This window comes from Peromyscus maniculatus, chromosome 8 (genome assembly GCF_049852395.1).
Source record: "Peromyscus maniculatus bairdii isolate BWxNUB_F1_BW_parent chromosome 8, HU_Pman_BW_mat_3.1, whole genome shotgun sequence".
NCBI lineage: Eukaryota > Metazoa > Chordata > Mammalia > Rodentia > Cricetidae > Peromyscus > Peromyscus maniculatus.
Genome location: NC_134859.1, coordinates 26,543,877 through 26,568,653, shown reverse-complemented (window position 1 = coordinate 26,568,653; position 24,777 = coordinate 26,543,877). Strand labels below are relative to the sequence as shown.

Below are 24,777 nucleotides of genomic sequence, written 5' to 3'. Positions count from 1 at the left end.
GTATCCAACTCTTAAGACAGCTGGATACACTTGGTGGTCATATCATGTTCTTCCTCTGAACCTTCATTAAGGAGTGATATTGACACAATACAGTCACATTTCACACAGACTAGTAATATTCATGTATGTGCTTAGCCTGATTTTCAATATTTTCTGTAGATAGACATATCACTACATCTGAGCTTTGCATATATAATATTTAATCTTCAAGCAATTCCCTCATTTCACAATTGAGGAAACTAAGATTCAGATATTATATAACTTTTTGGGGGGTATTTTTCAAGACAGGGTTTCTCTATGTAATTTTGGTGCCGTCCTGGATCTCACTCTGTAGACCAGGCTGGCCTCAAACTCACAGAGAACCGCCTGCCTCTGCCTCCCAAGTGCTGGGATTAAAAGCATGTGCCACCACTACCCAAGAGATATATAACCTTTTAAATGCACAAATCCTTGACAGTATATAAATACTGCCACCAGGGCTCAGACCATCAATTCTTAAAGTGAAAAGTGGTTTACAAGCATTCATGTATCCTATGACAGTATGAACCCTGCCTAACCACAAACAGCTGTGTGCGTGTGTGTGTGGTCATAAGTGCATGTGTGTGATATGTATGTGTTGGTGTGTATATGTGTGTGCATGTGTTTGTGCAAGTATGCATGTTGTGTGTGCATGTGTGTGCTGGTGTGTGAATGTGTGTGCATCTATGTGTGTATATGTGTGTATGTGATATGTGTGTGTATTGGTGTGTGTACATGTGTGTGCATGTGTGTGTGTTAGTGTGTGAGTGTGCATATGTGTATGTGTATACTCCAACAATCTGGGTAAAGCATATTTGTTTCCATGACCTGAATGGGAAAGAAGCACAGCTAAGCTCCTCATCACAGTTTGCCACATTAAACCTCAATAATCAATAAAGCTTGCTAAGAAGTCAATTGCTGCTGTGATACATTGCTTTAGAAAACAGGTATAACAAATCATATTTACTGATTTTTAGGCTTGTCTGAGGAGGTCTACTTTGTTGGCTGTGACTAAGAACATCTAAGACTTATGATACCTGATTACATGTGGCAGTGCTTTGAACCTAGACAAATCTCACATGGATAAAGAAGATGGAGGGCCATTGGTTTTACAGGGTTCTCCAGGTTACCGAAGGCAATAAAATGAAATGATATTCATTAAATTCCATTTACCCCTTTAGGAGTAACCAGGTTTAGCAGCTCTTTAAAATAATGAAATGAAACTAACCACAACTAACTAATCAACACTCTCAAAAACTTCATCAATCGCTCTTTCTTAATACTTATTAAACATAGTTAGCTATACTTCTTATAATCTGCTTCCTGAATCAATAGGTCTAGCACCAGGCCTGAGCTTGGAAAACCAGAGCTGTAGTTCATATTTAACTAATTTGTAACTATTGCTAAAATGTCTTCCCTGAGCAAGCTGTAAACAAATCTACTTCCGAAGGTCACAACAACAAACTGAGGTCTGATCTTGCCATAATTTATTGCAGGAATTAATATTTACAGAACACAAGTGAGGTGTTACTTACAGGAATGTGAGTGCTCTTTGCCTAAAATGCCTCACTGGAAAGTCTTAACCATGGCCATATTGATGGACTTCCCTTCACTAGTCTTTTTCCATCTATACATTCTACCTCTTCTCCAAGCACTGAATGTTATGTGCATACAACTTGTTGGAAGAGATGGTTAGATACTCTGTTGAGGGTTTGTGACCCTCCCTGTACCTTCTTCCAGGAAGGAATGTCAACAGTCAATCTACCAAGTGATAATAACCACACATGAGCAGGTCCAGCTGAACTCCTATGGTATGGCTTGGAGAACAGTTTTGTGCAACAGTAACTATAGGATTTATGCAATAACAAGACACTTAATATCTATAAAATTTACTTCTTAAGATGAGGGGAGAAAAATGGATCAGGGTGGAGAAACACTTGGGTTCACTTCTCAAAGATGGTGGGTGAGACAGATAATGTGAAGTCACCTTCAAAGTGATCAACTGTGGTAAAAAATGGTAGCGTTAATATTCCTGTTGTATGTGCAGATAATCAAACAGGAAAGGTGAAATACAATAACACTCAAACAGTGGACATCCTGACAGTAGGTGAAAGACCACACTTAAATCATGTTATTAAGATTGTTATCTGAGAAACTTGGTAGTGTCAGAGCATACATGTTTGTCAGAAAGGGCCCTATCTTCAGAAATTTTAGATTGTACTGTACTATTTTTCATGCTGTGAAAATGACCTTGGCAACAATTTCCATGTGAATCTGAGAGGATGGTGTTCCCTTCCCAGCTCCACTGTACACCGAGGACTCAATTCTTTTATTTTTCCTCTAACATCTAAGTCAGAAGCCATAACACTATGTCAGAGTGCCTTCATGTCCCTGGGCAAGTCCTCCTCTTTTTTCAGGGGGAAAAAGGTGTTATTTTTCTGTACATGAACTGTGGAACTCTGTCTTTTGAAGATGAAGCTCTTGTTAGCCCGATGTGTATTTAAAAGCCCCATAGGTGTTATCACACATTTAAGATTAGATACATATGATTTGGGAACAAAAGCACCTTACAAAGAGCTGAGAGAAGAGTCAGTGTCCTCTTTCGAATTTCAGCTAGCTATTCAGTGAATTTCTTTCAGACATATGAACAGATATTAGCATATGGAAATATTAGCACCTAACAAATCTCCTGCAGACTCCTGCAGATGGAACACCTTGGGAGGATTAGCCAGCTGAGGCTTTGTGGAATCAACAAAGCCCTGCTACAAAACAATCACAAAATATCCAGGAGGAACGAGCTGAGTTTCTAATGGACAGCATAACACCTTTTCTTATCTCCCTTTTCATCACGAATAACAAAAGCTCTTGTCTTCCTAGCTCTGCCCATGTATGATTGCTAAATTAAGAATTTAAAACCATCTAGCATTTTTAATCCATTTTTTGAAAAAAAAATTCTCAACTGGTATAGCATATTAATCCTTTAATGCATCCACAGAAATAGAACCAGGGCTCAGGGAAAGAAAAATAAAAGATTGACTCAAGGTCACACACTAGTGAGAAGGTAGGATAAATTTAGAATGTAGGTTTGCTGGATCTAACTCTAGTACCTCTCTATGGAATGGCTCCTCTGATCCTTAATGTCAATGCGCTTCTCAGGGTATGATTGTCTTCTTTTGCTGCCCATACATGAAAGCTGAAGTCAGGTGTGTTTTGAAATTCCTATGAAACCATGCAAATTTAACGTATATCATATTTTGGGTTTTTTGCTTTGCTTTGTTTTGTTTGAGTCAGGGTATCAATATGTACCTGTGACCGGCCTGGAACTCACTATGTAGACAGAGTGGTCTTGAATTCACAGAGAACCATCTGCCACTGCCTTCCAAGGGCTGGAATTCTGAAGGCATATGCCACCAAGCCTGGCTGTGTGCCATATTTTAGTGGATACTATTTGTAGATATATTGTAATGCACAGAAATTTTAATACGTCAAGTATGTATATTAAATTATTTACTTTGGTGGATAATCTTTTGAAGTTCACACCATTCATGTTCTCATACAACTGGTGGGGAAACTGATGGTCTAATAAGTCGATTAATTTAAACAGTGTTGCATAGCTAGTACATGAAGAGACAAGATCCGACAGCCAAACTATTCATGGGCAGTGCATTGTTAACCATGTTTATAAAAACATCCAAGAAAAAGCATCCACACTGCAAAATTTCACTTGCCTCTATTAGTTCTAAGAAACAAAATGCATGTCTAATAGTTGTAGAAGTAACTACAAAATGTATTTTATTCTGGTCCTGCAGTAAAATATAGATTGTGTTGCATTCCATTCTTTAAAAGAAATTGACCAATATCAAAAATTCTCAATATTTTAAAGAGAAACTTTAAAGGAGTGGAACATGGTAGTTGGTGCATGCCTTTAATCCCAGCACTCAGGAGGCAGAGGCAGGTGGATCTCTGTGAGTTTGAGGCCAGCTTGGTCTACATAGTGAGTTCCAGAACAGCTAGAGATACACAGTGAGACCCTATCTCAAAACAAAATTAAAAAAAAAATAACAAAAAGAAAGAAAGAAACTTCAAAGGCTTGTAGCCTTTGTGATAAAATAGTTAATTTTTCTTACATCTGATATATTAAGGCATATTTATTCACTGTTAAGCCCTATTAAACCACATTTTATGTACAATTTGGTGCTTCTGTTTAGCTCTGGTTTTTAGTTTCTTTCTTAATCTTAGTGATAATTTCAGCATACAAGCTTCAGAAAGGAATGCTGCTGGCTAAAACACTGAGTTGGATCTGCTGGCCAACTATAAGAAGCATCCCTTGAAGGTTCCTGATACACCACTGTCATCCTTACTGACATGCAGAGTCTTACATCAGTAAAGGAATGCAGAGTTAATACAGCACAAAGGCTTCTAAAGCAAATTCCCAAATTGAACTGAAACATCCTAGAGTAAAAATTGCTGGTTGAATGCAAGCGATAATAACTTCTAAATAAAACTATAATTTGGTTGTGCCATAACTTCCTGAGCACAAGAAGCACTAATGAAAGAGATTACAGGTTATTCTAACATTAATTTAATTCATTTCTTATGTAACCATGAGTCAGATTTCTTTTGAGCTCAACCTGCATATGGTTAGAATAGTCAAGGAAACAAAATGGTACTGACTTCTGAAGCATAGCTAAAAGACTGTGATGATATTTGTTTAGTGAGATAAAATGTATATGGACAATGAGTTAAGATTTTCCTGATTTTAATTACTGTAATAATCAAAATATTAACAGTGTTAAAAGCATCCATACACTATTAGCTCATACAACTTCATGATTAAGTACAAAGAAAATTGGAATACAAAATAAAGACTGCCTTGGCTGGATTTTAGAGATGATAGATGATGCAGAATTCTTTAATAATTGATTAACAACTGATAGTTATGGTATCTAACCTGCCACCTGTAGGCAAACTTCTCAACTTTATGTACTGAAATTGTAGACAAAATTGCAAACTAAATCAAAGCACAGAGCTGAACATGAGTGATGGATTGTACAAAAAAATTAGGTTTAACTATTATGATGAAATAATGAATAAACACAAAATCTCAGGTGTAACAAATTCTAGAAATGGAGTAATAAACATATTCAGCCAACTGTATAAACAAAGGCAAGCTTTAACAGAAATACTTGAACATCTCCATTAATAGTGCAAAACATATGTACTCCAAGATACATTTAATGCTTTTTCATCTCTTTTTTGTGTAATGGATGAGTGTATATGCACACATTCAAAAGTTTTACCAAGCTGTGAACCTTACGAACTTAACAATAACCTGCATGGCAAGATATGATTATGAGTGTAATAGTGGCAGGAATGTTAGGAAGGCTACCAACCAATTTCTGAACCCGGTTTAAAGCCCACTCCACAGAGGAAATACAAGCATATTATTGTAAAAATGGCTGTGAACTCCTAATTGGGGAACTCACTGGTACAAGGGCAAACTTATTTATTATTATTATTATTATTATTATTATTATTATTATATCTTGCTAAATGAACATAGTATCAAAAGTATCAAACTGCCATCTAAATTAGTTTCTCTATACCTATAGATTATTGTGGCTCTTAGCCATAATCAGAGAAGTTTCTTTGTGAATTGGACAGTGGTTAGTGCAGAAATGCACTTCTGTCAAGGTGCAGAGAATAGTGTCAGTGGAGTGCTCAGCCACACAAAAGACATCTATATTTCACCTCACCTCAAGGCTCAGAGACTATTGTAGAAGTTGAAGGGAGATTTTTAAGAATCAAAGACTGGAAAGAATTGGACCAAAACAAGACAGCTGCTATTGAATATTAGCTGTGGTTGCCTGGGTAAGAACCTGCAAAGGATCAAGGCAGTCAACACTCCCGCATGGAGAGTGGAAGAGGTCATGAGCCCCCACTGCTGAAAGATGAGCTATTGAGAGTTGCAGACTTCACCTAGAAGAATTACTTTTCTTTAAAGATGTAGTTGCGGTAGGTTGGCTATGCTCCAGTGGATGGCCCCAAAACCAGCAATATAATGGAAGCATAATTTTACTTGAAAGGCTATTTTTAAAAACAAGACACAAAGTTTGGGTATGCAGAAAGTTGGGATAGATCAGAGAGGAGTAATGGGGACAAATAAGATCAAAAGGTATGTTATGAAATTCACAGAGAATTAGTAAAATTTCTATTAAAAAGAAACTAAGCATTTTGTGTATTTAAAAGGAAAACACACACAAAACAAAACAAACAAATGAAACAGTGATGCCTTTCTATAGCTTCTAATCTCTTGTCCGTTTCTCAAAGGCATATGACTTAACTAAAACAAAAGTTACCCCACCATCTAAGAATCTAAATGTGTACTGTGTTTTCTTCAGTTACATATTTCATGGTGTTTTCTAGAAATCATGAGCTAAATGGGTCATCATGGCCATCAAAACAGATCAATAAATCAGACTATCAAGTCATGGTAATAAATGTGGCCAGACAATGATTGCCTTAGACTACTGTGATGGGAGAGTTTTTATGGTCCTTGTTTTTTTTTTTTTTAAGGTACCAGCTCACAGGACACAAGCCAGTTCTGATTTAATGTTGAATCTTGCCAAGCCATTTACTATGGAAGAACTATATGAGGTAATATTTGTGTACAGAGTGTCAGATGCACTATTTTATTTTTCTGATAAGAACTATTTTAGCATAAGATATCACCTCCTTATAATTTGTAAATAAATCAACTGTACTCCAAGTCATTGCTAATATATGTAGACACAGCACATGGATAGTGATAATCATGATTTCTATATTCATAGAAGTTCTTATTTTTAGTAAGTTTACAACATGAGGAGTACAGATGGGACAATTAATTCAAAAGTATATTTTAGTATATAAAGTTAAAGGACAATCAAGGGGCATTAAGACAATGTCCTCAGTGGCAATGCATGCTAGTTGTTTGGGACAGATTAGAAAACTGAAATTAAAAGTAAGCAGTCATATTTTTATATCTCTAAGTTGATTAATAATAGACTTCCCTTAAAAGACACATACAATTTCATACATGTGTGTGGTGGGAGGGGGTGCAACTACATTAGTGGCATCAGGGGTATTTCACCATAGACTGAGCTAGAAATGGTAGCAAGAATGGTAAAACTAAATAGTGATTTTTCCTGAGATGTCTGTTTGACATTTGTTCATTTGGCTAAGAATGAAAAATTGAATGTAAAATTTCCCATCCAGACTATTCATAAAAATCTAAAGTACTGAAATATAAGTTTAGAAATCTGCAAGATTCACATAAAGAAAACTATAGATTTTTATGAATCACATTAAAGAATATAGGTAAACTGGGGCAGTAGGGAGGAAAAGTCATGTTTTTCAATATGGGGGAACCCATGAGAAACAAATTTCCTAATCTGATCTATAAGAAATTTCAGGACAATTTAATATTTCAAATAAAATAGTGATACATATATGTTATATATATATAGAATGAGTGAGTATAAGAAAGTTTAAAATAAATATAAACATAATGAGGATGATTCATTATTTTGAACATAAAATTACTACTAACACCAAAGTACAGGTAAATATTAATGAATCAATTACAGAGTGAAGATTACAGATCTAAAAGCAGAAAAAATAATTTTACAAGTATACCTGATATAAAGATATATAAGTACTTTATATTGTTTATTTCATGGTAGCAAAGCAAAAATTACTCCAAATAATGAGGTTCATCCATGGAGGATTGATTTCATAAATATAGTATATGTATATATTAAAATTATATGCAATCATTAAAATGACTATATAGAGCATCCAAAGATATTAACAAAATGCTGACAGCCATAAATATACCTGAAAGCATAATAATACTATCCTATTTTATTTCTTATGATCAATATATTTACTATTAACAGTATAAATGTATTTCTACAAAGTCTGAAATTTTTATATTAATTTTGCTAATTGTAATCATATGCAAATGTCATTTTTTTTCTGGCCAGAAAAATATATTTTAATTTATTTATTTTTAAAAAAAGTTTTTTTTATTTTACATACCAATCCCAGTTCCACCTCCCTCCCCTTCTCCCTCCCCCTGACTTCTCACTATCCACTCCTCAGAGAGGGTAAGGCCTCCCTTGGGGAGTCAACAAAGTCTAGCATACTGAGGTGAGGCAGGCCAAGCCCCTCCTCTGTGTGTGAAGGCTAACCTGTCAGGATTGGGGGAGGATATGCATGGGACTGAACTAAACCTTCTTAGGGACCAGGACTTATCCTGGTGCATGAAATGGCTTTTCAGAAAACAATATTTTAATGGCAATAAGAAAAGAAAAGCATCCAGATTTTTAAAAGTCCTAAAATATGGAGAAAATTGTGTGGCAGAGAAATGAACTTGATTTACAAATAAAATGTAACAAGAATTTACAAATAAAATGTAACTGAAAGGTATCGTACACATTTCAATTCCTCCATTAGCAAATTAAAAAAAAAAAAAACTACTCTCTAGAACTCAGGAAAGCTGTCCCATGATATAAATTTTATCAGCTACAAATAAAGGATAAATTTGGGGCTTCTGGTGTCTTCCTTTTGGTATAAATTCTATTTCATAAGTGTAGAATTAATCTGTTAATATTTGATAGCATACTTCAACTGAAGGATTCAGCTTTCTAAATAAATATGCACAATATATAACTTGGCAATTATGTAAAATATATGTGTATGCAAAGAGAATTATGAATATACATGGCATTTTTTCTGACTTTGTTCTTATCAATCCATGTGGAATTTAGATAAAGTATATTAAAGATAAAGATATCATATGTGTGTTTTTCTACAATATATACTTTCCAGAACTTAGTAATACATCTGCTCAAACTGAAGTCTTTTGAGTTGAGTTGACACACATGTAGCTATTATTTTGCAGAAACTGAAATGCTAATCACCAGAGCATTCTGAGAGAGGTGTCATCCCATAAAAATGGCAAGTGTGATGTGGAGGGCTGATTTTTCTTGGCTCTAAGAGTCTCTCCTAAAATTTAATCAAAATCTAATTTTGCTCTTAATTCCCAGGATTAGCAAATACTTTCTTCTGAGCACATTTTTGTTTTGAGCAAGAACTGAATTCACTTCTCAGGAATGAAACTAATGTACAACAGCTAAGAAAAATATAAATTATAATCTCCAATTTACTCACAAATCCTACTGGGGCTGAAAGTGATAATTACTAGCAGAATTCATAGCTAACTGACTGAGCCTATATGCTTTCACAGTGTAACAAACTTTTTTTAAAATCTTTTACTCATGTCATTTTTGTGGACTACCCAAAGATTGCCTACCAAGCTGAAGTGTAGACCAATAATCCTCACCTTTGGAGACTATGGCAAGTGCACATCCACTCAGTTCTTAGCAAATTCTTTTTCAATTAACATGAGAAAAACTTTCAGGGTGGGGCAGGGGCAGGCTTCAACTCTGCTCCCAACACTTTCTGAAGCATCACACATAGAGCTGTATTGTCCTGGTTGTAATTAGGCCCTAGTTTCATCTTCTAAATCCTCAATCCACATCCACAGAATGTGACTGTAGAACCTATTTCGTAGTTTTTTTAAATAAGAAATGAATTTAAAATTGTACTGTATCATAGATGTTAATCAATAAAATGAGTTGTAAAATTAGTCATAATAATTTCCCAGTTACAGGTCAAAATTACAGTGCATTTACCAAGTGAATCTCTAATTTTCTTTCAAATTCAACTGTTTTTTATGAAGTATTACAGCTTCAAAGAACAAAGAAAATCTACATATACTTTAATACATTTGATTCTATATTATCTAAATTCAAAAGGGCAAACTCTGGGCGTGGAGTCATTGGAAGAGGGTGTGTTTCACATATGCAAGTGCTTAGGTAAAGTTAAAAAAAGGGAGGGGAGGGAGGAGAAAGAGATAAATCAAAAGCCAATTCTGGGTTATGGACACATCCTTATGTAGTGCATATTGCATACTTCATACATTTCATACCAAGCAAGAGTCAGTGATAGTGTAAACCACAGCCTTCTTTATCCTAGGTAGTGAAGACATGCTTCAGACTCAAGGGTACAAGCCTGCTGTGTTCATCATTCCCTCAATCTATCCTACTCTCTTCTCTATGTATCATCTTTCAAATACAAGAGCATAAAACCAGCAAGCAAACGAGAACTGAAGAATGAGTACAGAAATGGGGATGAGCTGTTCAGTCATACTTAAAGCTCTTTGCCGTGCAGGAAAGTTTGCTTGTGTTGCTTCTTTAATGAACCCATAGTTCATTTCATTCAAGATTAATGGTGAAAAGAGTTTTCCTGAGACACATTGCAGTCATAGACCATGCCTAGCTAGAAAGCACAAGACCAGAACTTTGGCCATCTCCTCCCTTAGCAAATGAACAAAAGAGGAGAAAATAAAAGATTTGAAGTCCAAACAAAGAGAAGAAAATAAAAGATTTGAAGTCCAACTCTTGAGAACTCAGCATGCTCAATGTTTAAAAAGTATTTTTGTAATTGACTGAATGTCTAGGTGCTCAAATGTACAGTTCACTGTCAATCTAATTTACCACAGTCTCAAAGCAACAGGAATAGGCAAAGCTTTGTTTTAAATAAACAAGCCCTGCTTCGTAAGAAGAGTAAACAACATTCAAAAATACTATTTTTTCTGTTTCAGATGTTAGACGCTTCAAGGTAGGAAAAATGTGGATTTAGTCATAGAAAACATTAAATACTTAATTTTCTCTTTTGAAGTTCCACTACCTCATGTTGCTGTTAACAAAAGAATATACAGAAAAAAAAAGTGAGCTGAATTTTACATGATTATTAACAAGATTCCTATCTTCATGGAAATTGAAAAATTCTAAACCAGTATTGAAATGAGAATAGAGTCAAAATATTACAGGTCTTTAAAAAATAAAATCCTGTTTAAATATAACATTTGAGTATGTTTCATAATATATTAGTGCATAAATACACTGGCATATATATATATATATATATATTGTTAGAGTCAAACAGCCCAAGGTTTTAAACCGCAGTGATGGTGGCCTTTATTATCATGTGACTATGGACAGGTTAATTACTCAAAATTTAGTCTGTGCATCTATAAAAATGAGCAGCTAATTCTTTCAGTTATTAGATTAATTGTGTTGTGTAATTTATCTAAAATAAAATAAATGATTTTCTATATAGTATTAAGCACTGAGAGAAATCCCAGAAAAAAAGGAGCCATGTAAAATGATGGGCATAAATGTAGTCAAAATTATGAAATATAATTTTTGTTACTAAATTATGGACTTACACAATGTATTTAGGCACCTTAGCATTCATAAATATGTATATTTATGTATATACACATGTTTTTATATATATGTATATATATAACATGTTTTTATACAAATGTCATTGCTCATCTACATACAAACAACCATGAGCCCCTTATGAAACTGTAACACCTTTATAAAATAAATATTAGCAATAGTTTTCACAGAAAATGCATGAACATGAAACTGGCATTGTGGAATGAAGTTTTTAATTTGTATTTATTATAAAAGATTAAAAGCTCTAATAATTATCAATAGTAAATTCTTCCTGTCAAAATGAAGTGATGGGCCAAAAATAACAAAATCTATTAATTAGTAGATTTAAAGTGATAAAATTTGTTGTATGTCAATATATAAACTGTGCATATCAATATATAATGTGACAGTGATTTTATGATGCTCTCAGATAACAATATAAAATAAGTTATGTAAACTATTCACAAATATATTTATAACAGATATAGAAATAACATGAGTATTTCTATATTAATAATTATGAGGAAGACTTAATAGGAGACTAAAATAATAGGATTTATATAAAAGTAGAAATAGTTCCACCTAAATTTTAAAAGAAAATAATGGCGGGAAAACTGAGTTTTATTTATTTATTTGATTAATTGTTTATTTAATTAAAATGTCTTGTTAGGGTTTGGATTTGAAATGTCTACAAAGGTTTACATGTTGAAGCCTCGGTCTCCAGGGTAAAGTAGTAACTGGGAGCTGGGAGTGGAGCCTTTAAGAAGTGGTGTCTAGAGGGGGGAAGGTTGGTCACCAGCAGTGTGACCTGCTCAGCTGCCATGGGGTGAATAAGCCTCTTTTTCCATGGGCTGCTGGGCCACTATAGTCTCCAGGTATCAAGGCCCAATGACTATGAACTATCTCCTCTAAAACCGTGAGCCAAGATAAAAGTCTCGTGCTTCATTCAGGGTTCTACCATAGCGATGCAATGCTGAGTCACATCACTGCCATGTAAAAACCTACAGATAAATATTTTTAAATATTTTTGATTAATAATTTTGAACAAATTGGGTGCTGAAAAATTACTCATCTTTAAGGTGCTTAACCATCCAGACCTTACATTTCAAAAATATTTTATTTTTAATTATGTGCATGCACGTGGTATGTGTGTCTATGTGTAGGTATGCAAATGTGAGTGCAAGTTCCAGAGGAAGCCAGAGACATTGGATCCTCTGGACTTGGAGTTATAGGCAATTGGGAGCTACTTGATATGTGCACTGGTGATGGAAATCAGGTCTTCTGACAAGAGCAGCACACTTTATTGTTGCAAAAGCTTTCATCATAGTTAGAGACTCGTCAATTGTTTCTCATTGCCTTTGATGGTGAAAATACCAAATTCACTTCTAATTTCACTGTAAACTAGTGTTTCTAAAAGAAGGACATACTCTAACAATGTTTACTTCTGTGATTCCTGAGAGCTCTCAAACAAGTGAAGTTCTGCCTCACACTTACTAAATCAGGTTTTGGGCACACACTCAGAAGACATGACTGCTAACACAGAAAAACTAGAAGGTCACAGTATGAATTAATCCTCAGCATTTCATTGTGCATTGCATGTTCACATTCCTGTCTCATCATCTGAGATGGTCTCTATCTTCCTCTCATTTTCAGCTTCTGCAATAAAGACGAATTTTATTTTGCAAAGAGAGGCTTAACTCTAATGTAAAATCTACCTCAATAACTATGATAAAACCTTACCAACAAGGGACATGTTTAGTCAGAACTTATGAAAATTTTCCAAAAAGCTGTCCAATAACAGTCAAAAAATTCAGCCCTTGGTGGTTGCACATCTTGAGATCGTCAGGCCTGTGCTGAGCATCAGAAGTACTTGCAAAGGCTGGCTTCCCAAGCTCTGGTCTTCCTCCCCAGCTTACTCACATATCCCTTTCCTAAGATATACATTAATCCACCTTTAAAACTTCATTAATTTAATTGTTGCTGTTGTGTTAGAAGGAAATTTATATCACCTTCAATTGCCTGAGAATTACTTTTTAGCGAAGACCTCTTGGCAGGAAAATGGACACTAGGTGCCAACTTACAGAGCAAGGAAATGAGAGTTGGCAATAGAAATGCCTAGAGCATGTTAACAAAATTGCCAGCAAAAGCCAACAGGCAAAACACCTCTCCAGAATCCTCCATATAGATTGTGACAACCCATTTATCTCCTTGAGTAATATACAATATGATAGAGTAATATAATATAGTATATGTTTGGCAAATTAGATGCATGACTAGAAACATATGAAGTTTGGTTTTATATCTTTTAAATCTCATAAACATTGCTTTCTTCTTTAATGATCAGTTTCAGTGCATGTATACATCCAAAAACACAGTAATTTTAGAAAAACACAGAATGCCATAGCTGTGTAGATATGAGTCAAGCTAATACTGATGCTTTAGTACAGTTCTCCATTCTGCCTATTTTGTTTATCATTATTAATGAAGCATAAAATTACATTATGTGCTCTTTTATTTTTTTAGTGAATCAATTGCCATAATTGTATACCTCTATTAAATAGATACAACAGATTGTTTTTCTAATAGCAGTCAATGAATAACAGGTCAGTGATCAATAAATATATTCATATGTTTGCACATCTACAAAATTATAGAAAGAATGCATACAAACACTAGTTTGCCTTGGTGATAATGATGGTATGTATTCTCATCACCATAATTGTAAAAATGTTTCTGTCCTATTAAATTAAAATGCACTCTATAATACCATAAAATAACTAAGAGCACTCTGCAAAATATGAATAAGAACAAGAATTAAAATGTAATGAACACAAATGAAAACAATTTGAAAGAACTAACACGGATGCAGATTTTTTTGTGTGTTTTTAAATAGTTTACCCACAATAGACTTCTGAACATAAATGAGAATGGCCATTAAATACAGAAAAAAACATCGTTCAGTAAGAATGCTTTTCCTTCTTTGCTTGAAGACAAAAGCATGCTATTCTTAACACAACAGATTCTCCATTTTTTGGTTTTCCTGCATCTAATAAATAGAAGCAAGAGGTGCTGTTGAACACGTTATGGTACACAGGATAACCCTCCACAAGAGAGCTAGCTGATCCCCCATACCAGGAGTGCCAAAGTTCAGATGCTCTGAATGAATAAAAAACAAGAACCCATCCTTCCAAAAAGTGTTTCCTCTGATTTATATTCTTGTAGGGATTCTGTAACTGTGTAATGGATTAGGAGAAAAATAAAATATAGGATGCCTTTCTAAATTATGACATTGAAGAAAGATCCCTCCATCTGCCTTTTTTACAGTGTAAGCCCATAGTCAGATCTTTAATTCACCTCCCATTCAAGCAAAGCCTTGCTAAATACCCAGCAAGAGAAATTGTGATGGAATTGCGTTCAGGTCACGTGGGAAAGATGGAAGAGTACAAAACAGAAAGAAACAGGGGTCTTAAAAATGAACAAAGAAAATGAAAGGGTATTGTCTTTTCATGCAGTGCCTACCCACAGCTTGAAATCATTAAAACAGTTTAAAGCTTTTGAAAATCAAGTCAGCAACACTGATGACAATTATTTATCATAAATTAGTAACCTTTATGGTCACCAGACTCACATCACTGAAGCACTAAAATACAATTAGACATGTCAATGACTGACACTTATTAACAATGAAAGAAGTTAACCCTATACAATCAGCTTCCTCAACTGCTTGAGATCTTAGATGAATCTTCCTTTAGTCACTTGGCCATATTCAATACACACTGAATAAGGAACCTGAGTAGAGGAATGACTTGTTAGACTGAGGTGTTACAAACACAGGGAAAGGAGTAACAGTAACATCTCATAAATGACTGGTTCATTTAACCTATCCACTGTTTTCGTACACACACACACACACACACACACACACACACGCACGCACGCACGCACGCACACACCTCAGAAGAATTAAAACAAAACAGTGTCCTGGTGGAACGAAGATGACCAAAGAATTCGACTTTTCCATATTAAAAGGACAATCGAAATGAGATGCTAATATTGAGAGATGTGAGCGTGATTATTTGCTGCCTGTGTGACCTTGAAAAAGTCACTCCTCATCTCTGCAATTCTGGTTTCTCTTTTCCTAAATAAGTTGATTGTAATGATCTGTTTTTCTGGGAGGTTGGATAATGAGATAATGAGAAATAACACAATGACCGCATAAAAACTCGGTAAACAGTGGATATAATTATTTTATCATATTAATGAGACGGTGATGACTATCGTGATTGCTGAACATTGCACAGGTGGTGGAGTAGGAGGAAGAGGAAAAAAGATGGAGAGAAGAAGGATGCAAACAAAGGTGAACAGCAGGAAGAGGAATGGGAATAGTAAAAGAAAACCCTGAGGGGAAAGAAGGGAAGGAAGTTGATGAGGAAAAGAAGAACAAATATGAAGAAGAGGAAAGTGGGGAGGAAGGAAGAAAATGGGAATGGAGGTAGAGAGAAAATGGGGAAGAAGAGGAGGAAAAGGAGGAGGAGGAAGGGGGTAATGTGCCAACGCTGAGAAGAGCTTCTGCACGTAATTTGTTTACAGTTAATCCAAACTGCGGCCACTGAGTATCCATTTATGCTTCATCCCCTTTTCAGTTAGCCTAGCGACCCCCATTACCTATTCCACAATAGTCATCCTGCCTCCTCTTCTCATTAGGAAAATGTCTCCTGAGACACAGAAAGCATGAAAGTCTTCAGTGAAGCACGCTTTGGCTCTTCTACCTACTGCCTCCTGAAAGGTATTTCTTTCTAATGTACATATGGCTCTTTTTTTTTTCTTTTTAGCCATTTTCCTCTCCTCAAAAGTGCAGTTGGCCTCCAATCACTGAAACGCTTCTCGTTGTGCTTTGTTAATATGTTCCTGTCACCATGACTGAGAGACAAATCTCACAACTTCTCTAAACTGATCTTGGTAACACCTGACCCAGTTGTCCACTTGTTTTTCATTCAAACTCTCATGAGCATCAGCCTCCAGGTCATTCACTGATGGTTCTTGCACCAGTCACTTCTTGGCTGCATCTTATCTGCTGATCAGTCTCTTTTCTGAGTTCTTTCAGTTTTCTACCATGGAAACTGCAGTGCTCACAGACCCCCATTTTTACCTATCTTTCCCTGCTTTTTCCCTTCATAGTCATAAGTCCCAGTTACCTCCCATAGTGTTCCAGTCCATGGGCAACCATTCTTCTTTCTCTGCTGTACGCTTCCATTTCTCAGTCACCTACCAGTTATCCCTACTTGAATGCTACATGCACACAGAAAACCCAGCATTGCTCAAACTGAACACACCCTCACTTCATTCTTCTACCCTCCACTGCCTTTACGTTCTCCATAGCAATAAACGACACAGACAAAATCCTGGGATCCATCTAAACCCTACCATTTCTGATCTGTAAGTGAATGGGTTTTATATCTCCTCCATTATGGGGTCATATTACTCACCAAGGATTCCTAGCCTTTGTAGTTAGTTTTCATATCTTCTTTAGACCTTTCTCCACTTCTGCTTGCTTCCTTCACTTTACATCCATCTTCTAGAGGTTTGAGTCAGACTATGCTATTCTGTTAAGATTTTTCCATGGGTTCTCACTCTTTTTGGAAAAAATAACAAGCTCTTGCGTGAGACAGACAGACAGACACACACACACACACACACACACACACACACACACACACATGCATGCACATTCTCTGCATAATCTGATCACTGCCTATGACTACATCACCAACGCTTCACCATGGTCCCCAGAATCACACCAGCTTTTTAAAGCTCCCAGAAAACCCCTGACACCATATCTTTCTCCTTTGCCATATTCTCTCCTATGCTAGCTTTACTTTCTGCTTGGAGCACCTATCCCCAGATCTCTATTTGGACCTCTATGTAGCTCATCATTATTCTATATTTCTACAATGTTCTGTCCTCCTTCAAAACACTTACCACTTGACATTGGGGTTCACTCGACATTGTTGTTTTAAATGGCGCATGTCATCAAATCAAGCACTGGGATTCTATGCTTTATTTCCCCACATATATACATTATGGGTGGTAGGCAATGATAACAAATTTCTGCTTTGAAAATGGATTCTTCATTCAATGCTGGAAATGTCCCATGCTGGCTGAGACAATATTATTTGTTTTGATGTAATTCATCAGCAAGATAGAAGTGGACAGGTGAACTACGGAGCCAATAAGCCAACTTGACATGCCAAATACTAAACGAGCATTGAAATTAAGAAGTGACAAGAGACTGATGGTGGACAAAGAACACTAGGCACCTGCTTGGCTGTTCCACAAAGGTCTGAAAGAAAAGATAAGCCTCAGGGAAACAAATGTAGGAACCTGAGGCAGAATGGACGAGTAATGCACCCTCAAATATAAAGTTATATGAGGTCAGGAGAGTGGTGATCTTCTTTGTTGCTCTGTCCATCAGGCCTTACACATATCTTGCTTATAGTAACTGCTAAATTACTATTTCTTGAATGGAATTTTAAGCTGTGCAGCTGGCGATACAAGAAACATCTGTATATTTTTAAAGCATTACTTCTCTTCATTTGCCATTCCATAAAAAGGTAATTTTGTGAATGTGTTTACTAGAACTCTTTCCTGAAAAGTGAAATATTGCTTCAGTTGGTTGGCAAATGTGCCATTTCAAAATGAAGAATCTGCCTCAAATGAAGAAAAAAGCTATTTTGGTCCATAATTCTCAGAGCCAAATTTGAATCGTAAAATGCACTTTTCATCAAAGAATCTTAACAAAAAGATTCCTGCCAATTTAACCAAGACATCTAAAAATATTTCATTCCAGAGCCAAGCTTCCTGCTTAACAGCATTCTGACTGAGATCATGTTTTCCAAAGATCTTCCACTGAGTAATGGTCACCCAAGTCAAGAGCCTGCCACACAGTCACCACCCTCCTAGGAACTCAAAATTACACGCTGTTTAGAAATTTTCAACTTCCTTAATGTTTTTCTATATTTCTCTAAAGTTTTTCTGAAACCTGAATGTATTCAACAGTTACCATAACAAACAAGTGTAACTAGAGACACATGTAACTTGGAGATGGAAATCAATTAAATGTGTCCTTCTTATTTCAACCATGAAGAAACAGCAACCTAATGAGGCGCACGACCACTGCACAGGAACATAGGCCAGCAGCAGGAATGGGTATCGGGTACCTTGAGTGCTTGCCTGGTTTTCACTCATCATTAAGTTAAGTGCAGCCAATGCCACTTTCCTAATTCTGGTAGTTATCTGGGATGGTAGAACAGGGCTCTCCTTCGACACGTAAGGAAATTAAGACCTTCTTGACTGTGAATAAACTCAGGGTGACTAAGAAATGGAGCTGGCATCTAACACCTTTGATCAAGATACCATTGTCATCTTTAAAACAAAACAAAACAAAACAAAAAAAATCACTTCAACACAGACTTTTATTCTTTCAGTTCAAATGAGTGAATGGTCTAGGGACTCTCATTCTTCAAAGGCAGATGCACCATACTAAAAGTTACAGCTACTAGGTACTGGTTCACAAGCCATATTGAGGAAGAAATGTGTGTGTTAATCAACGTTGAGATTGCACTTAAATAAATAATCAACCATTCTTTAGATACTAAATATAACTAAAATATCCTAACCCTTATATGCCTTTATACAATATGCATTAACATCTTACATTGAGCTACCAATGGGGGTCTAACTCATCTGTTGCTTCCAAGAGAATAACCATATTTAGAAACAAGGTAATAGCAACATATGTTACAAAAATATTCTTAGTTTTAGGTCAACAAGACTGATAGCTTGAAGTAAATATAAGTTTTTCAACAGCTCAAAGTGTGGCTGGACAAATCCATGAGTGTCAGCATTAAGCTAAGAAAGGAATCTGGCTTGGAATTTTTCACACTTGCTTCAAATCATTAATGCTACAATGTTGTCCCATTTACAAGCTGACATTTATTTTTGCACTTTCGACATCCCATGACTTCTCTGCAACAGTAAATAGCTCAAAGTGATGACACCCTGCCTCAGCTGGATCTATATTTTGACTAGCAGGTCTTGGCATTGTGTCCACTTCTGATACCTCTCCAAAATGGTGCATGCAGGGGGGAAATGTCAATGAAATTCATGAAGAAAAAAAAGTTTACCATTATACCCCATGTAAGGTCATAGTGCACCTAAGTTCTTATCTAACCTATTGTCATAACCTGGTGTCATTTAGTGAGCATTGCCTCATCTCATAGATGCCTTTTCTTATACTTCTACAAAATATAATTTTGTGATGTTTTAAAGGAGTTGGTAAAATAGTATTTTATTATAGAAGAGGGGCATAAATCAAAAAGAAAATAGATGAGATATTAGCCTGATGAAATCATACTTAGAAAACACAAAACCTTACTTGATTTCTATATAACTTTCAAGTTAGCAGTTAGCAGTTCAATCTAGAGTCAAGTACCTAGGATCATGGAGGTACCCAGATTAGGACATTTTCTATTTTTATTTGACATACTTCTCAAATCCCACAAAAGTCAATATTTGCATATCTGAGAAATAAATTTCTTAAGAAAGACATTCTCTATGCATGCAAGGGAAATCACCTGTGTGTTTCCTAGTCATCCAATATTGTATTTTTTCTGTGTTCATGTACCATACAATAAAACAACTATTACAATGTGATTTTTCTTATTAAACCACTGCTGAATTAATTGATTAACCTCCTTGAGTTTCTGTAAAATGGTCAGAATCTTATGACACCTTTAGATCATTTCTGCCCAGCATTTGTGATTGCTATATGAGTTGCCTCTTTGAATTCTGGGAGTGTAGGAACTTCTGTCAAGTTGAGATGAGACCTAGGTTAATATTTCAAACCTCTTGAGTTAATTAGTATGTCCTAAATTTCATGTCCCAATGGCTGGCATAGAAGTGTTTGTATAAAAGATTACACACTTCATCTCCTTCTTTAATTATTCGTCCACTTTGCAGACAGGAGGACAGGAGGGTGTCATAGAACAATCTGAACTGTGCTGTGTGCTATCAGATCAGAAAGGAATACTGGAATATTACATTAAGGTTCAGCATATATAGACAGACTTTCTAAGAGAGAGAGAGAGAGAGAGAGAGAGAGAGAGAGAGAGAGAGAGAGAGAGAGAGAGAGAGAGAGAGAGAGAGAGAGAGAGAAATTCACTGGAGAAATGCCCCTGACTTAAGTGGGGGAATCTGGGACACTTGTCCTTGTCATGCATGTCCGTAGTGCTCCAACATGGACAGCAGGGGGCGCTCCTGCATGAAGCAAACCCCCCCAAAAGTGCTTCCCTGTTGGAGAACACAGGTTCTTCCCACACTCCTCTTTCTTAGTGCTTGTTCTTTATCCAAAGAGGTACTGAGTGTGGCTCTCTGTAAATTGTAGGAGCATGGTACACATGATGAATAACACTGCTGATTCAATAAGAGAGTGCACTTGCTATTAAGCTTACCTTTTGGAAATAGAGTGGCCAGCTTTTATTTTATCTCATTGGGATAGCAAGAAGGGGTTAAAGGAGATGGAGAGCAGTGGGGGTGGGGATGCTGAATGTCATTAAGTATAAAGAGGCTTTTTCCCAAGCAACAAGTGGGCATCAATGTCCCAAGATCAATTAGTTAGTCTCTTTGTTACAGTTTAGTTTATAAGACAGAGTCCCTGATACATTTTCTGTCACATTCAAATCTCCCTTTTCCCATGACTTATCTCCAGACCCAGAATTGTCCCTTGACAAACTGAGGCTTCCAAGAAGCTGTCAGAACCATAGAGTCTGCAGGGGGCCTCCAGCATACTGCTGCCTTTTACAAGTGAATGTGTGCTGTATTGTACTCTATTGGTGAAATTATTTTGGCCACTCCACATAGTTAAAAGGATATTTATTTAATGGCGTAACTCACAAATTAAGTGATAGGTAGGTCGCTACCCACTACAGTACTCACTCTGTATTGAGACACAGTGTTGGATCCAAATTGGAAAAAAAATAAAAGTGCTAAGAACCAGAATGAGTTGTTCTATAAGCACATATACCATGAATTCCAAGGCAAAATAATACCATGCTCTTGTCCCCATACTATACATATATTCAAGCATACCACACCCCCAGTGACTACACTGCCCCATCCCCAAATGAAGGATTGCAGAGGCATAGCTATGAACATTAATACTCACCATATTGACTTCAGAGACCATATCAATGCTGGCAATATCAATGTTCATTCCTACAGCCACAGGGGGACCTGCAAACCAAGATGGACAGTCACGTGACTTCTCAGAACTTAGTCATTCAAGACAAGAGTTGTCACTAGGAACCCTACCAAAACCCCCTCTCTAAAGTTAATCCTCATGTTCGTCACTTTCCTACTCCTTGGCACAAAGAATGAGGGAACACTTTTCTAGGAATATGTACACGTGTTGATGGGACTGTCATTCCAGCTGTGTCTACACATGTCGATGCCTCAGCATGGGAATTCATACAACTCACAGCAGCAGAAGAATGTTGTAGCCCTAGGAATGTGTGCATTGAAAACCCCCTCCTTCTCATTTTTACCCACACATTTCTGTGTGTAGGTTTTAACTCTCTGAGTCCCATTAAGAGTCTGAAGCAAAATTAAATTTTCACACTAGCTTATCTGGGGCTGCAGAGAGAGATGTCCTCTCCCTCTGCTATCTCTATTCTCCATGTCCCAGACCCCATTCTCTCCTATGCCATTAGAGGACTGGAGAGTACCCAGACATGAGCCACTTTAAACCATGGCCAGAACTCTTCCAAAGTAGGTGGGCACAGGGAGTTCAGGCCATCTCTCAGCCAACTCCCCGCACATCCTGTCCTCAAAAATACTCGTATTACAAGACAGCCCTGGACACACCGTTAAGTAAACTTAAAGGGCTTGTATCTCAGGAAAGCTCAGACTGGCAACAAAGATTTATCATGGTGAAGGAGATGGAAAGCAGTTACCAAGTCTGATTACACGCTAAGGGGGTCATTTTTAAAAGACCTCTCAAGTGCTGGACAGTGACAAACTGGCTGAAGTTTAGGTCGTTTCTCAGCATGGTAAAATAGGGGAACATTCCATACACCACATGCACCCACAACTAAGGAGAGGGAAGAGAGCGCACACAAAGCCCCAAAGACAGCTTCGGCTGGAGCTAGGCTGTTTCTTATTTGCAAGGCAATCCCATTACCTCCAAAATCTGGTCTCAGACGAATGTCATAGCCTTTCAACAGTCTGTCCACCGTCTCTTTAACCAGCGACATATTACTAGGGTCATTGACACTAAAGAAAAAAAATGACAATAAACAAGAATGAATAAAGAAGCCAGCACACACGGCATCTTCAACAGCCCTGCTCACAGAGAGGTATGCAGACAGAGCCCTGACAAGTGAGAAAGGAAAAAGCCACTTACCTCTGAGCACAGACAGCGGCGATGATTAAGGGAAACGACCAAATCCCAAAGTAGCCCCTTTTCCGGACTCTGCACATCCCTTTAGTTTTTGATGGGATTGAGGGATTCACTGAAGAGAGGAGATCCAACTTAGTCTGCCCAGTGCAGTAATTCTAATGTGGAGCGCATGCGCACGGCGTACCAAAACATCAAAGGGGCAGCGGCGGCTGCCGGGGACCGAGATTTCCTTGTTAAAAAAAAAAAAAAAATTAAAGGGGAAAAGGGAAGAAAAGCATATATGTATGTAATATGTACATGTTTGAATAATATTAAACTGTCACCCCAGAAGTGCATCCAAAGTAGAATCTTTGTTGTTGTTTTTTTTTCTTTAAGACAAAAGCAACCAGAGCGTCTGGTAAGTTTCTTTTGTTGCAGAAGGTAGTTTTGTACCTTACGGGTGGTGGGGTTTGGAGATGTGTATTTGCATGTGTGTATGTGTGTGTGTGTGTGTGTGTGTGTGTGTGTGTGTGTGTGTGTGTCCTTAAATATGAAAAACAAAGATTAGGAGGTATGGGGTGTAAGGAGCTGGGGAGATGGGTGCCTGAAGTCCCACTCCTGGTCTGAGCAGGTTGAAAGGGACGAGGAGTTGAACTTTATTTCCTTAATACCAGTCCCCTGCCTGGGACGAATGGAGGTGGTGGGGGTGGGGTGGGAGCCCTAAGAGTGGGGAGGGGAGCAGCGGGAACCAGAGTCCGAGGAGGAGACGAGAAACCAATGGGAGGAGTGCTGAGCAAATGTTGGATTTTGAGCGGGGTGGGGTGGGGTGGGGAGTGGATTGAGAATATGAAAGAATCAGAAAGAGGGTGAGAAGCAAGAGGAAGGATACAGGAATTCAAAGACGCTATTCTTTCCTGGGAGTCAAGGGACAAGCTTTTTCTTCACTACTCACGAGCGATTTCTCTCTCTCCTCCTGCTCACCCTTTGCCCCCTGTTCCCTAAGAAGAAAACCTCGGGGTCCTGGTTTCTGACGTTGTGATGTTCCTGACCCGCTAGCCTGGCTATTTATAGCAGGAGGGGGGAGGGGGCGAGGGGAGCAGTCAGGCAAAGGCTTCACTGGCTTTGGGTCTGACTCTGCACTCTGAGTGGGCAGGGTGAGGTTTGACTGAGGGGCAAGGGAGGTGGGGGTGTGAGGGACAGAGGGTGACTGGCGCTCCAGCGCAGGTGCGGGGCCAAGAGGCACCAAGCGCGAGGGCGGGTGGAGGGGTGGGATGCGCTCCTCCAGTCCCCCACGCCTCGCGGACGCACACGCAAGGCACACACACACACACACACACACACACACACACACACACACAAGATCGTGGTCCCAGCCACCCGCCACTCCTTACCTCACCCGCCCGAGCTCGCCGCCCACTACTGTGGCCCAACAGAGCTGCACCCCTGCCGCTCCGTTCCGGCCAGCTGAAACTGCACCTCTGCGTCCAAGCCCAGTGCTTCACAGAAAGCAGGCACGAGACCGCCCGAGCCACCAAGTCACCTCTCCCCACGCCACCACTTCCCTTCTTCCCTTTCTTAGCCCCCTTTCCTACTGCCCCAGGCACATCACCACCGACACCAGACTGAGACTCAGTTCACGGAAAAAATCATTTCCTCTGCTCAGGGCGCGGGAGCGGGGAGGGGGGGTAGGATGGTGGAAGAGGTTGCAGAGAACATCGAGACTGGGGTGCCCCGGAATCGTGTTCCCTGGCTTATCTTGGAGAGGGGGAGGGAACAGGGCAGGTATTCCCAACTACCCGAAACACTCCTTGGTAATGAATAGGTGGAAAGGCGGAGCTCAACCCTGGGTCCTGGACCCCTGTATCTATTACTGAGCTTTGTTATCATTTACCCAGAGCGCCTACTATGCACAGAAAGCCATGCTTACTGCAATATTAGCTCGAAGTTGACACCTTAATGTCCCCATTTTACGGGTTTAGAAATTGGCAC

The 24,777-nt window shown here is 37.8% G+C and overlaps 1 protein-coding gene across 2 annotated transcripts in view; it reads right to left on the bottom strand.

The window, feature by feature from the left end:
- Positions 1 to 24,449, bottom strand: part of Gabrb2 (gamma-aminobutyric acid type A receptor subunit beta2) — a 216,687-nt gene extending 192,238 nt beyond the window's left edge. Inside the window, exons 1-4 of one of the 2 annotated variants that reach the window (XM_006971617.4) lie at positions 24,180 to 24,449; positions 22,813 to 23,038; positions 22,591 to 22,682; positions 21,577 to 21,644 (exon numbers count right to left, since the gene is read on the bottom strand). In XM_006971617.4, coding sequence (XP_006971679.1) covers positions 21,577 to 21,644; positions 22,591 to 22,682; positions 22,813 to 22,889 — 237 coding nt within the window. In that variant the 5' untranslated portion in view covers positions 22,890 to 23,038; positions 24,180 to 24,449. The remainder of the gene's footprint in view (positions 1 to 21,576; positions 21,645 to 22,590; positions 22,683 to 22,812; positions 23,039 to 24,179) is intronic. The other variant, XM_016005044.3, reaches the window with a different exon arrangement.
- Positions 24,450 to 24,777: the final 328 nt, after the last annotated feature.